General features: G+C 33.7%; 1 protein-coding gene across 2 annotated transcripts in view; it reads right to left on the bottom strand.

Moving 5' to 3' along the window:
• Positions 1-392: 392 nt before the first annotated feature.
• Positions 393-15,239, bottom strand: part of LOC106073669 (alpha-(1,6)-fucosyltransferase-like) — a 28,054-nt gene continuing 13,207 nt past the window's right edge. For both annotated transcript variants that reach the window (XM_013234283.2, XM_013234282.2), the window contains exons 6-11: positions 14,227-14,464; positions 13,639-13,885; positions 10,654-10,830; positions 9,662-9,812; positions 6,502-6,663; positions 393-6,252 (exon numbers count right to left, since the gene is read on the bottom strand). In XM_013234283.2, coding sequence (XP_013089737.1) covers positions 6,088-6,252; positions 6,502-6,663; positions 9,662-9,812; positions 10,654-10,830; positions 13,639-13,885; positions 14,227-14,464 — 1,140 coding nt within the window. In that variant the 3' untranslated portion in view covers positions 393-6,087. The remainder of the gene's footprint in view (positions 6,253-6,501; positions 6,664-9,661; positions 9,813-10,653; positions 10,831-13,638; positions 13,886-14,226; positions 14,465-15,239) is intronic.

Raw genomic sequence — 15,239 nt, forward strand, 5'->3', positions numbered from 1 at the left:
CATATGATTTCTGGGTCTGCCTTTGTTCAATGTACATAACATGTGACTTCTGGGTCTGCCTTTGTTCAATGTACATCACATGTGACTTCTGGGTCTGCCTTTGTTTTATGTACATCACATGTGATTTCTGGGTCTGCCTTTGTTCTATGTACATCACATGTGACTTCTGGGTCTGCCTTTGTTCAATGTACATCACATGTGACTTCTGGGTCTGCCTTTGTTTTATGTACATCACATGTGATTTCTGGGTCTGCCTTTGTTCTATGTACATCTCATGTGATTTCTGGGTCCTCTTCTGACTCAATGACAGTGCCTAGTAGTATTATTATAGATTTTTGTTCTCTAGAACGTAGATACAAGGTCTGACACAAATCACAAGACAATCCAACATATGACTAGTTTGTGTTTTATTTTAAAACAATTTGATTTCATCATGAGAAATAAATGTCCAAGAGAAAACAAGAAGAAATACAAATACTGACTAAGAAGGGAAAAAATACATTAACGAAAGAGGTCGTGTCTATAAATAGAGACATAACAAGAGACAAGGGAAAGACAACTCAGAAGCCAAAGGGAAATAAATACAGTGATACAGCTCGAGTCATGGATCTCATTGTATATAAATCTAACAAAAGTGAGAATCAAAGATGAAAATATCAGAACTAGTACACAATTTTGGTTTTCTTGTATTCATTTGTCAAGCTACTCATTTTAATACTACAAATGGCATTGGAGTAAAATTATAAGAAAGTGAATTAAACTAGCAGTTATCTAGCTGTAGTTGCAACCACTAAATAACATACCTTGTACTGGGAGAACAACACAGTACATAAAATCAATAATCTAAATCTTTAAAAAAAAAAAAAAAATTAATTCAAAAAAAAAAAAAGATGATTTATTTTTATTTTATTGTATTGCCATTTTGTTTTGGCAAGTAAAAATTAATAATTGAAAGCAATTAGCATAGACATTACACTGCAGTTATCCAGGGTTACATTACCAAATGTAACAAGTAAGTCCTAGATTCTCTGGCTGCTTAACATGACACTGGTTTGTAAGTCCAATGTTCTAATCTCTTATGGAAAAATATTTTTAAAAAAATAAAAAGATTTATCATAGGATTCAGAAAAAGAATTTACCACTGATAACTTTCTAAATGTATTTTTAATGCACTCTGATCATAAAAGTTTGAGATAAACAATCACGTAAACAATGTTTGAGAAAAAGATGCCAGTTTCCGAAGTAAAATATTTGCATAAAAACATTTTTAATTACCGGCAAAAAAAAAACACAACAGTTTTAAAAAACTGTATCCATAAAAAATCAAGAAATTCTTAATTAAAATGCACAAATGTAATCTAAAAAATTAAATGAAACATTTTTTTTAATTTAGTTTTTTACATGTTTAAACTCCCTCTGACAAGATCCATGACACATCCTTACATTTATTTAGTACAAGCCAGTAGCACTGTCTCTCACCATTACACTTGATACATTTACTATGTCATATTTGTAACAACAAGAGAACATTGGTAGGTGAATTGATGCACACCAACAGACTCTCCAGAAATTCTTGATGTCAAGCAAAAAAAAAACATAACATTTTTCTTTCACAATCATTGAACTAAAATTTCATAACAACAAGCTAAAATTATCTTTCTTTCTCCACAACATCAGGAATTAAAAGCAAACTTGACCAAACCATTTTCCATGCACAGAGCCTAGACATCAAGCAGACAGTTACAACCCCCCCCCCTTTGTGTAGTTCTCTCTTTTAAACATTTTTAATACTTGATAATGAAACTGAAAACATTTATAGGCAGTCTCTGTGTGAGTGAGAGAGTGCATGGAGTTTATGTGTACAAAGTGAGCAGGTTCAATTGAAATCACTAATGAAAGAAACATCTACTGGTACATTCCAATGTCTATATACTATCAGTCTAAACATCTACTGATACAGTCCAATGTCTATATACTATCAGTTTAAACATCTACTGGTACATTCCAATGTCTATATACTATCAGTCTAAACATCTACTGATACAGTCCAATGTCTATATACTATCAGTTTAAACATCTACTGGTACATTCCAATGTCTATATACTATCAGTTTAAACATCTACTGATACAGTCCAATGTCTATATACTATCAGTTTAAACATCTACTGGTACATTCCAATGTCTATATACTATCAGTTTAAACATCTACTGATACAGTCCAATGTCTATATACTATCAGTTTAAACATCTACTGGTACATTCCAATGTCTATATACTATCAGTTTAAACATCTACTGGTACAGTCCAATGTCTATATACTATCAGTTTAAACATCTATTGGTACAGTCCAATGTCTATATACTATCAGTTTAAACATCTACTGGTACAGTCCTTTGTCTATATACTATCAGAGATCTAACTCAACTAGCTTCAAAACTGAACAATGTGATACATAAAGGTTATATACTTGTTGATTGGAGGACTGGGCTATTCCTTGCATTACTAGATTACATTGGGAGAATTTCATTAGTAAAAAAATACACTTGATTGTGTACGTTTTATTGTGAGCTCCCCAAGAGTGCTCAAACTAATCACACTGTAGAGCACACGAATGTTATCATGACTTGATGCTTTGTATTTGTTTGTTTTGTTTTAACAGCACTAACTTCATGTGAACTGTAACAAATCTAGTGGAATACAAGAACATTAGCCCCATCACAAACTACTGACACTACTACTAAGACTTCTTCCTGTTAACTGTTTTCTAGCTAGAACTAAATTTAAACTTTTTCAGGGTGCGAATGACACAAATTGATCATTTAAAATTAATTGGGACAAGCATGAAACTGTATGACCTTTCAACTCTAGTACATCAAACTTTTCTGCATTTTCTACATAGATCCAGACAGACACAAAAATCAAAATCTGATTAATTATGGAGGGGAGAGAAATCTTAACACAAGAGACTTCAAACAAAACTTGCCAAACATTAGCTTTGACATCAGACACACAATACTTCACCAGTAAATGTCCCTTTTGATATCAGCATACATTTAACCACTGCACCTTTCCAGTGTCTTAAGTAGTTCCATTGTTCCCAACAGACTTTGTACAAATGGCAATTTAGTTGAATACTCTTCATTGAAACAATTAGAACAGACAATGTTTCAACAACTGTCAACACTAACAACACATTCAATGGTACAGTTTGGTACAAAAATAAATAAATAAAGCATTAAATGAACATTAAAATTGTTTACATTTATAGCAATCAAATGTTCATGACTAGAGAAGCAAAACAAAATCAAATATTAAAATATGTGTGTAAAGCATCTATCTAATCACATCAATAATTACAATCATTGCACATACATTTTTTTATTTAAGTTGTCTACATTTTTTTTAACAAATATTTTTGTCACTAAAGATTAAATCTGAGAAGAGGATCCAGGAGAAGGGGAAGGAGGACAAAGATGTGGAAGTAGTTGTTGCTGAGGACAGTAAACAATTATAACAACACTACAACTGGTCCAACAAAAATCTCCTAATGTGTCAAAACATTGCTGTTTACACCAATCAACTAGTGTAGTCATTGGGCTGACAGCCAGTCTAATTCTGAATTGAAAACCTGAGTTCTAGATGTTGCCAACTAAAGTAAACAAAGGACAAGCAGATGTACTGGTATTTGAATAAAAAGTGTATCAGTTAAAATGTGGCCCAGAAATGTATAGAAGTAAAAAAAAGGTGTAGGATGTTCTTTCTATGTCATCACAGAAAACATTCCAATCAAACAAAGTCAGGGAATAGTTCCCATTGAATCAAAGGATTTCAAAGAAATTGAAATAACAATCAACAAATCAGCCAATCCTAACACAAGAAGAAGTACTAAGCAAAGCATGATGGGATCAAACACAACTGTGTCTTCTGTCAAACAAAGTAGCAGCAAAGCTGGTGTGTAACAAAAAAAAAAAAGTCCCGCCATTAGTCTGCACAAAATTAAATGCAACCGAAAAACAAAAGTCTAATGCAATGCAATGAAAGAACTGATCATGGTGTAAGCACAACAACAAATGTGGTCAATGTTAGTAAACAAGGTTAAGACAATAATAAACTGTTGATGTGATATGAAATAGATATTCAACATTCATGACAATAACACATTAAAAGAGTAGAATATCTGTCACTGTGGTTTAAAAAAAGATATTCCATCAAATAAACCCAACATTCCTGTTCCAGTAAAAGGATAATCTGAACAGTCACAATGAATGTAGTTAGTACACAAACCAGAATCAAAATAACAAAAAAACTCAAATTCAACTAGCTAGACAATGAAAGAGATCAGTTCATTCAATTAAAAAAAAAAAAAAAAAGCTTCATTAATCACTAAATAAAAATTGTGAATATAGGATACATTATACATAATGTTAACATAATGTCAACAACAAAACTGTTAACAAGCTAATTGTCTAGCATATCCCAGCTTTCCTAAATGTCAATGAGCAACATTTGTCTATAAATACTAATTGTAATACTAACACTAACATCCTACTTACAGCAATGAGATTTGAGTCTGATTTAAAAAAAACAAATCACAGCACTTGACAAAAGTTTACCCTGATTATCCCCCCTACCAAAGCACTTTATTACCTCCCTTTCAAAAGTAATGATGTGTGGCTGTGTGGCCTAAACCTCATTGCTACCTAGCAAAAAGGATCAAATTCAAATCCAGATTAGAGCTGAGTTGTGGTTGCTGAACTTCTAAAGGAACTTTCTACCAGATAGCCACCACATCACAAGTCCACAAAAAGAATTGGACCTGAGTGCACTGAGCATGCATGCTATACAAAAGTAATGAATTAAAAAAAAAATGACATACTTTAAATGACTACTTCAAGATAAAGTCTCAAATATATTTCTAAGAGTGACCAGTTCAATAATAATAAATTATCAACGAATTTATTGTTTGTAAGTGTAATGTTTAACAGATAAATAATCTGTTTTCAGTCTCTAATACCTGCTGGCTGTGGCTGGGCTTAAAAAAGAGTTCCTTGGTAGATAATTACTTCTAACAATGTAATGTAACAACAAAAATGGTGAAACAAACATGTTTTTATAGAACTGTATGTTGGTCAACAAATGATTCATATAATGAAAACATTCTAAAAATCAAATGATAAAAATTTCCATTTCTCTTTAAAATAAAGAAAAAAAAGGGGGGGGGGGGGGGGCTATTAATTAAATATAATATCACATGAGCAATTGGTGTACAAATAGTCATTGAAGATGCCACAGTAACGTGACAGACATTATTTCTAGTATCCCATTCAAATTCTGCTCATTCATTTCTTTGGTTTAGTTTGTCCCATGAGTACATAAATATAAAAGACATATGTATGTGAATATACATATTTGAGAAAATACATTGTACATGTGTACATTCAAGCATTAATCACATAACAGTTAAAACTTTAACTGTGTACAACTAAGAAAAAAAATCTGTACACAATATCCACAGTCAACAGAGTACACTGATTCAATATAGTGAACAAAAAATACTATAATCAAAAAAACAATTTTTGGTGTAAAATTTTGCTATCAAATTTAATATATATATATATATATATGTTTTTATTTAAAAAGTCTATTTAGAAAGCTTTACTTTGTTATAAAATTCCAATCCACTGTTTTATAGATTCCTGGAAGTCCTTATAAACAATTTCTCAGATAAAAGAGCAAGGAAAAGAGAACAACTCTATCCTATTAAATGAAATAACCACATTAGTTGGACAAACTACAGCCTTCAATAAATACACTGTCTTGTAGTCAAGCCAATGACAAACTTGGCTACTGCCTTCAATAAATACACTCTTGTAGTCAAGTCAATGTCAAACATTGCATCTCAATTCAAATTCAAACATGTCTGATAAATAAAATAATAAATAATACATGAAATAATCAAGCCACAATGGATATTTGTTGTTAATACAACACACAGTGGTAACATGCAAATATCACCTTCCCCCCGGCGCAGTGCCCTTGACAACAAATGCAGTATAAATAACATGACAAACAAAACTGAAAGGCCATCACCTGACCTTCCAAGGAACTTGTGGATATGTGGGCATTTTCACAGTCTTTACAATATCCTTTGATTTATATGTTGGGAATAGTCCTGAGACACCAGTCCTGCGATTCACTCCCTTGGAGTAACCATTCCAGTGATTGCCTGCAATACCTACAGCATCTCCTGGCTAATTGAAAGAAAAGATTAAGAAAATCAATGCCCAGTTATATAATATATACACTCAGTGTGCAAGATCTTCCCCACCCATCCCACCTCCAGACTAGCACCTTTATCTTACTTCTGACAATATTTACAATTGAAAAGAAATAATATTTGTCCACAAAGTAAGATTCCATGAAACATTCTGTGAGCAAAAACAGACTTTCAAAGAGTCATCCACTTCGACACTACTCTAAACATCTTGTTAAAGCCTTACCTTTATCTCCATGACACCATCTCCATTAGATGGGTGTCCTTCTATAATCCTGACATCATGGGCATCCTGACCTCCATAGTAAAATATGTCATCAAGTGACCTGAAATTATTAGAGGCGTCTCCATGAAGGGTTTGCATTACTTCATAGGCCACCCTACACACCTAGTAGGAAAAAAAAAAAGATTAAACAATGAAATTTAGAGCATTGAAAAAACAAAGACTAGACAAGGTAATATCTAGTAAAATTACAATATCACATTTATTTAACCAGTTGCTTGAAGAAAAGCGTGCCACACGGAAAATGGCCAGCTCTTCTACCACCAAAGCGAAAGCCACCTTGACATGCAATATATGTGGACGGGAGTGTCTCTCCAAAATAGGGCTCAACAGCCATTTGAAAAAGTGTTTGAGATGAACCATAGTCGTTTCACTGCTGAAGGAGGCCAATGATGCTATGTATAGGCTAACCTAAGACTACTGTAAGTTGAATAAGTGGTTAGTTCTAGTCCTCTCTGAATACTGAAAACTTAAGAAAAATCTCTAAAGAATGGAAATGCATTATGGACAAAAATATATTTTTATTTTAAATTTAAAAAATTTACATCACACCTAAAAAATTTAAAAGTGAATAGAAGGAAGCAAAGGCAAACCTATATATATATATTGGTACTAGGTATACAACTGACACTTTGTTACTAAGACATTAAAAAGTCAATAAAGCGTTTTATTAAAGCATTTTATTACACGAAAATTCCAGACATAAAAAAAAATTATAAGCTAATCTATTCCTTTTTGGTTGCTAATTGGGTCACATCCACACCAGTCAAACTGTTTCAATGCTCTCCACTACAGTATTAAGATCTAGACAAATGTCATAGCAAGGTTTCCATAGCAAAAAGTTTTTAGGGGCGCTACAAATAATTTGGTTTACTGATCGTTTGGAGCCCGTCAAATATATTACTAGATAGTGGATGCCTGAATTGAAGTTTCTCCTAAAGGTTGCCTCCCTTGCTCAGTCTGAAGAAAGTAAAGAAGGTTCATAATAACGTTCTCACCAGAGGAAATTAGTTACTATGTAACTAGAGGAAAGGGTTACATTAGCACCATATTTCTAGAGACGTTTAGGCCTGTCTTTACTCTCTCTCAAATAAGTGTCAAGACCCACTAGTTATGGAGGACTCAAAATAATTTTCCCATGCTCAGAGATGCATACATGCCAAAATGGAAATGTGTATTCCCAAACCTGTAAATGTGTATTTTGAGGGGCAAATGTGTATTTTTGTAAATATAAAGAAATATAATCAGGAAAGACTACAAATCATTTAAGAAAATAACACCTGAAATGCAGCAATCCTAAAGTTAACACAACATAAAGTTATATAAGACATAAATATTTACACTTCTACTCTTTGTCATCTTGACTTTTCTAGAATGTTAGAATGCTGCCATTTTTGTCACTTTGCAATGATTTTATGATCATAATACCTCTAGTGTATTTTCTGAATTCCATAATAGCGGCAACAGAAAATTCATTAAAAAAAACACGACATTTTTGTTAGAAGTTAAATTTGACTTTAACCAGATGTAATGGTTTGCTTAACTGGATCAGTGACATCTAATTCTATAAAGGTAGTTTTGTATATGGATAATTTATTTACAAGGTATACAGACAATGGAAATATTTTATCACATTTTGAAAGAGTTCAGATTTTTGTTCTTTCAAAGCCTTCTTTGCAGTTAGCAATGAAAGATTTAACATCCACTACAATCACTAATTGCAAACTTTATAAAGATATTTTTTCAGGCAGATAATCATAATTAGTCATTGAACTTATTTCTAATATAAAAGCTGGGCTATTGAGACTGCTGAATAGCTGTAAGCTAAGGTTATTTATTCTGGTTTCTGAGGCTTGAAGTTGTTTAAAAAAAACAAACATATGTATTGAAGAAGGGCGCAAACACACTCAGCTTTCAATGCCCCTGATTACATTCTTTGAAGCTAGTTGTTAGTGACTATAACAGTAGCTTTTGATCTGACACAGAAGATACGTTCTGCAAGTCAGGGAACATTATTTTGATTCTGTTTATCATGCTAAGAGAGAGATTAAGCTCAAACAATATTTCTCTATTAAAACCTCTGCCCTTGTCACTTTCTCAAAAGAACTCTCCTCCTGAAGCTGAATTTGGTGGTTTACTAAAATTGAATCTATATCTAGAATAGATCTAAATCTGTAGGCAGCTTCATTTACAGTTGATTGCTCTTTAATGTGCATTTAAAGGTGTTTTAACAATCCCACAGAATTGTAAGCTCTACTCTATCATGAATGTAAAATACTAACTAGATCTAGACCTATACAAAGTTAGAACAGACAATTTTCCCCTTTTTTATTTTAAAAGGATAAGAAAGGAGATCAATAAATCTATTGATAGATGGCACCAATTGCTACTTTTGAGTAAATCTAGATACAGATATCTAGAGCCTTGAGCTACTAGACGTAGTCAGTAGACTAAATCTATAATTAGATAAATCTAAGTCTAGTCTACACACCTATTCACATCTAGATCTGGAATCTAGATTCTAGACATCACTAGAATTAGATTTATCTAATTCTAGAATAATCTAGAGATTTAGATCTATTTAAGTCTAGATTTACATATGAATTCTAAATCTAAATTTACGTAATTTATTTCATCATAGGTGCCTGACATCGTAAAATATCTCAAGATCTATCTAGTTTTAGATCCAGTCTAGATTAATTAGATCTAATCAATTAATTCCCAATCAGTTTGAAGACTTCATATAAACTGACACATTGAAAGGAACGGAGCTTTATTTAGATCAGTAAGATCTAGTATTTAAATTTTCGTGCAACAGCAAGCGCAAAAAAAAACAAAAAAACGATACTATCTTGTTTTAGATCTAATAGGAATAGTCCATTTCCAGAAATTGACACACTGATCTATATATATGATTAGCAAGATCTACTCTTTTTTTTCTTTACAGAGAGAAATGGGTATTTTCAGTTGATAAACCGTACTCCTGTATTTTCGTGTACATTTGCGTACAAAATACCAAAATATGCAAGATGCGTATTTGTAGGCAACTCTGCATACTATATAGACAACTTAAATAAACTAGATAAGACTACATAATACTCACCTGTGAAGAAAAGGTGCAGACCAGATAGTCACAACGGGCCAGGTAGTACAGATCTATAATGACTCCTCTCAATGAGCCATCTGAATACCTGGTTCCCAGACCAGCAGATTGGCTGATAGTGATGTCTGCAATAAATTTATACTCCGGATACCTAAGGGAGAGAATCAGTTGTTAATAAAGGAAATTTCAAAGTCACCATAACCTATATAAAACAGGAAATTTAAAAATCCTGCTCTATTTTTATTCTTTGTAAACATAGTCCCCCCGAAAGAATAAGTCCTTTGTAAAAGCCTTGCATTAAATAAAATAAAAATACAGGTTAGGGACAAATTTAGCCATTAGGATTTTAAAATAAAAGATTTTTCTCAGCCAACAGTTTCAGCCAGACAGGACTAAATATGTTGGCCACAATAGAGACTACCCATCCATGTCAAATACTATTAGGCACAATAGAGACTACTCTGCCAGATCAAATGCTATTAGGCACAATAGAGACTACCCTGTCATGTCAAATACTATTAGGCACAATAGAGAATGCTATTAGGCACAATAGAGACTACCCTGCCAGGTCAAATACTATTAGGCACAATATACACTACCCTGCTAGGTCAAATACTATTAGGCACAATAGAGACTACCCTGCCTATTAGGCACAAAATATTGTAAGTTTTGAGCCTCTGAGTAAAACCTGTACAGAAGATAACAGTGCCTCAAGAACACACTGGGAAATACAGTAAACTATTTTCTTATTTTAAAACCTCAAATATAAAAGGTAATAACATGTTTCTCTATATGAACAACTCAAAAAAAAAACTCTCTTACTCCAGGAACTGTTGCTTGAATTTGAATTGCATTTAGACAAAGATGAGATGTGAATTTAAAACAAAACTATCTCTGACTCTGTGGCATTTTACCTCTCTTTTAAGAGTCAATCTTTTTTTCTTTTTCCAAAAAAAAAACTATGCACACATATAAATTACACAAGCACTTACTTGCTTTTGGCCTCTGGCAGTACACTGGAATCATCTGAAGCCAGATAGACTCGTCTTGTAATGTTGGGCTGCCTCCTTTCTAACTGGTCATAAAACTCCTTGACATGAATCATGTACTCATCTAGAGAGTGGTAGGCAGCCTCTAAGTTGATTTTGTCTGTCCTCCTTACATGAACCCTGTAACGATTGTCACAAACGTTTTTATTTATTTCATATAGATTTAATAATGTAACAATGCCGACAGTGGCATCACTAGGGTCGATGTCACAAGGTGCAGTAAGCTTAGGGTTTCACCCTCCTCCCAAGGAAAAAAATAATCTCCCCCCTAAAAAAACAAAGAACTATTTTTTTTTTTTTATGTTGAATAATAAAACTATAAGCTAATTAATTGATTGGTTACACCCGAAAATGGTTTTCGATTCTACTTTAAAATATTGTTTTTAACATTTTATCAAAAGTGAATACATAAATTTAAAATGTACAATTTTTTTTAGAAACATTGAATTGTACATTTTTATTAGAGATTATTGAAGAGCTTTTTATGGAAAATAATTTAAATTATACTAGTGTTTCTCAGCCTTCTTCTGAAAAGGCAAATCTGGATAAATTGTTGCGAAATGCTTTATTCTCTTGCTACATGTCTAAAGCAAATCAAGCTGGAACTCTTCAACACCGAGAGGGATAGGAGATTAGGGTTTATCATATCCCCATTTCTCTTTCTTGTAGTCATCAGTTATTGACAATATCAAAGAAACACATTAAACAGGCTGCATTCAGGTTCACATGGCTTAAACCAAACAGAGTTGGATTTTGCAGATGACATATCATTACTTTGAAATACAATTAAATGTATACACTATATGACCGATAAAGACCCCCTCAAAGTTATGCATATTGGGTGCAGGTTACCCGAAACATCCATCAACTTTGGTCATACAGATCTTGAACAAATAGAAATGTTAGCCTATTTAGGCAATGTTATCTATCACAAGCAATGAAGTTGCATATCATGGTGTTGCATGTCAGATTGCAAAGCAGGACCCGTCTTTCAAAACGTACAGCCTACCTGAATAAAAAAATCAATTAGCCTGAAGATTAATATCCATCTACTCAATATAATCATTGTCCCAACAGCCACCTATGCTTCGAGATGTTGAAGATTGAAAGGAGGCTGAGCAGTGATGGCTGAAAAGGATCCTATGAATAACGTGCCGAGATAATGGAGAAATCTTTTCGTGCACAAGCATTCACCATCTAAGGAAAGTGGCGACTAAACGTCAATTGACATTTGTGAGACATATCATTAGACAAGACGAAACACGTTTACCAAAGTCAGCCTTAACATGAAAGCCGAAAAGAGGAACGCAAAAACATGTCCACCCACGTTTAATCATGGCTTCACACCTTTTTAGAAGGAAAATGGCTGTGAAAGTCGCCTAAGACTGATCTCTGAGGAGAGAGCTTGCAGCCCTATGTGTTGAATGGCACCTGAGGGGCTTATGTCTATGTGTTTCTCAACATTTTACAATAAAATTGTTACAATCACCACACAACTGATCAAATAAGATGTTTGGGGGAGCGCCTTAAGCTCACTCTGAGTCAAGCGTTTTTTCTACATTTCTGAGCTTCAGAAACTCTTCAGAAACTCTTTCCCCTGGCGTCTACAACGTATTATTTTTCTCTTAATAGAAAGATTTCAAGTCAATAGAATTCAGAAAGTTTGGGACATGTTGATTCAAAACTGAGAGACATTCAAGATACAACAAACAAAAAGGACAGCAGACCTGCCTACCTAAAGAAGTCCAAATGTGTAACACTGATGGTGAAAATGTGTAACACTAGCACCATCGACTATTTTGTCAAATATTATAATATATATATATGTATATATATATATATATAATATAAAAGCATAATAATATTATATTTAGATAAATATTAAAGAAGACAATTTCCTTTTTAATTATTACAGGCCATCAAATCTGTATCACAGCTGCCACTAGTAAATTTAGAATCTAGATCTATATAATCTATTAATCTAGTAGTTACAGAGCTCTAGAGACAGATCAAAAATATAAATCTAACTAACTAATACATTAAAGATGTTAATATATATTAATTTCTCTGGTCTAGATTCTAGACACCAGAAAAGACAAGTAGAGTCTAGAACAAATCTAGATGTATAAAAATCTTAATCTTAGTCTAAATTATATGAATTAGTTCTAGAGTCTAGATCTCTAGTGGTTTTACTCTAGATTTACTATTTAATTATTAGATTAGATCTAGATCTAAATCTAGGCCTACATACATAGATCTAGAACTGGACTCAAAGAGTAAGAATGTTACCGATCCTGTGTATCTACTACAAACGTAGGCCTACTAAGAATCTGGAATATATCTATATTCTGAGTATATAAACATTCTAGATCTAGATGTTATCGATCTAGATCATACTAAATTAGATCTAGAATGTAGAGAATCGTAACGTAATGTCTAGCTAGACTCTATAGGATTGTAGTCTAGACTCTAGATCTATTCCTTTGAAATAAGTAATCTAGATCTACAATGTTTTGAATCAATAGCGCTTCGTATTTTTAAAAAAATAAAGCACCAAAATAATTGATTTCTACTAATGAACTTACGTTGGTGAAGCAGCTAACTGAGCGGTACAAACCCCCCCACTCCACGACTCTTGCGTTCTTCATATCTAGACTAAATCTAATTGCTATCAAGATCCAATCAAAGTATAGATCTGGACATAATGTGTACACCCCATTTTTTCTGTCCCCCCCCCCCCCCCCCCCCCAATAGGACGGCTAAGCATGACCACACGTAAGCTAGTCTAGGGAGGAAAAAAAAAGGATACGAAATGCATAACGTGACTGGTTAAATTCATCTTTGTATACAGGCAGTCATTTTTAGGAGATTTTGCGTAACAAATACCCATTTTGCATAACGGTAGGCAGGTTTGGGACAGCTACTTACCCTACAACAGTTCCCCTAAAGCCCATCTTTTTCCCAGCATTCACTACATCTTTCAGTACATTTGGCTTCATCCTGAAGAGGTAATGAATGATCTGGCCTATCCACCACACTGGAGGGTCACCATGGAAGACAGCCAGCTCCTTGTACAGGTCATCAGGCACAGCCAGTGGCATAAAATCAGGTCGAGGATACAAACTATCAACTATAGGCAAATCAATGACATCATATTTGTCCATGTCGCTAGAAGCTTTAAGAAAAAAACAAATGGGATTGCTATTACATTTCAAATGTTTACAAATAATTTGGAATGTAACTTTTATTTTGCTCTCAACAAGTCTTTCATAGTCTTTCATAGAGTCTTTCATAGAGTCTTTCATAAAGTCTTTCATAGAGTCTTTCATAGAGCCTTTCATACAGTCCTCTCATTAAAAATAAAATAAACTTGTTTCCATTCCATAGTGCTATGAGAAAAGCATTTTTCCAGAGTGAGGTCTGTTAATGTCAATGTGATGTGACGTGTGGTGTGTATCAAATAAGTGGGACATATCATGCTTATTGTGTCCTAATTCAGATGAGTGATTGACTTGCCTCCCCAGTGTGTCCTTGATGCACTACTATCTTCTGTACAGGTTTTACTCAGAGGCTCAAATACAGTCTCCCAGCCTTTAGGAGAGTATCTCCAGCCCTTGGATTCCAGTATCAATGTCCTTTCCATGGCATAGGCAGCTATCAGGCAGTAAGCAATATGGTGAAGCTGACAACCAAACCCACAGCCTTTATGGAGGTTACAGACAATCTTTTTGGCAGCACTGCAGTCTGTGGGATTCTGAAACATGATATAAAAATGATGTTCAATACCAAAAGAAGCTTTGCTTATCCAGGATACAATTTTTCTATGGTGAAAACTGTCTGAAACTAAAGTGATGAGACCTCTCTGAAACTAAAGTGATGAGACCTGTCTGAAACTAAAGTGATGAGCCCTGTCTGAAACTAAAGTGATGAGCCCTGTCTGAAACTAAAGTGATGAGACCTGTCTGAAACTAAAGTGATGAGCCCTGTCTGAAACTAAAGTGATGAGACCTATCTAGTTTCTGGATAGACTCTGGTGTAGATCAGGGTACTGTTCACACCTTAACACTCTTTGTAAATTTTCTTTCATTAGATGTCTTATCCAATGAAACAGCTGTTTAGGTCTGCACCTAAAAGAGATGATCATTACAAAGACTTCCATTAACTAATGCTCCAGCCTTTCTAACACTATTATCTGCTTCAGTTCTAAAAGATTAAGATACTAGACACTTTTCAAATCAAAGAGATCCATTTTCTTTAGAAATTGATTCAAAGAGGGCTGCCAGCCCAGTATAAAAGCATTAGACCAAATCTGACAGGAAGTCCTTGTCTTATACATGGCAAGACCTTCAATGCCAAGAAACCAACTCTAATTGGCAAATGGAACATGAGGAAAATCCATGAGCACCAGATGGGAAAAGGTTGTAGAAGTCGCCTATGTCCAATCTCTGGATAGAGTGTGTTGCCTTATGCATCAAACAACATGAGGACCTAAGTCTAAGTATCAGTCTTAAGCGAGCTACTATGACTTT

Source organism: Biomphalaria glabrata, chromosome 3 (genome assembly GCF_947242115.1).
Source record: "Biomphalaria glabrata chromosome 3, xgBioGlab47.1, whole genome shotgun sequence".
NCBI lineage: Eukaryota > Metazoa > Mollusca > Gastropoda > Planorbidae > Biomphalaria > Biomphalaria glabrata.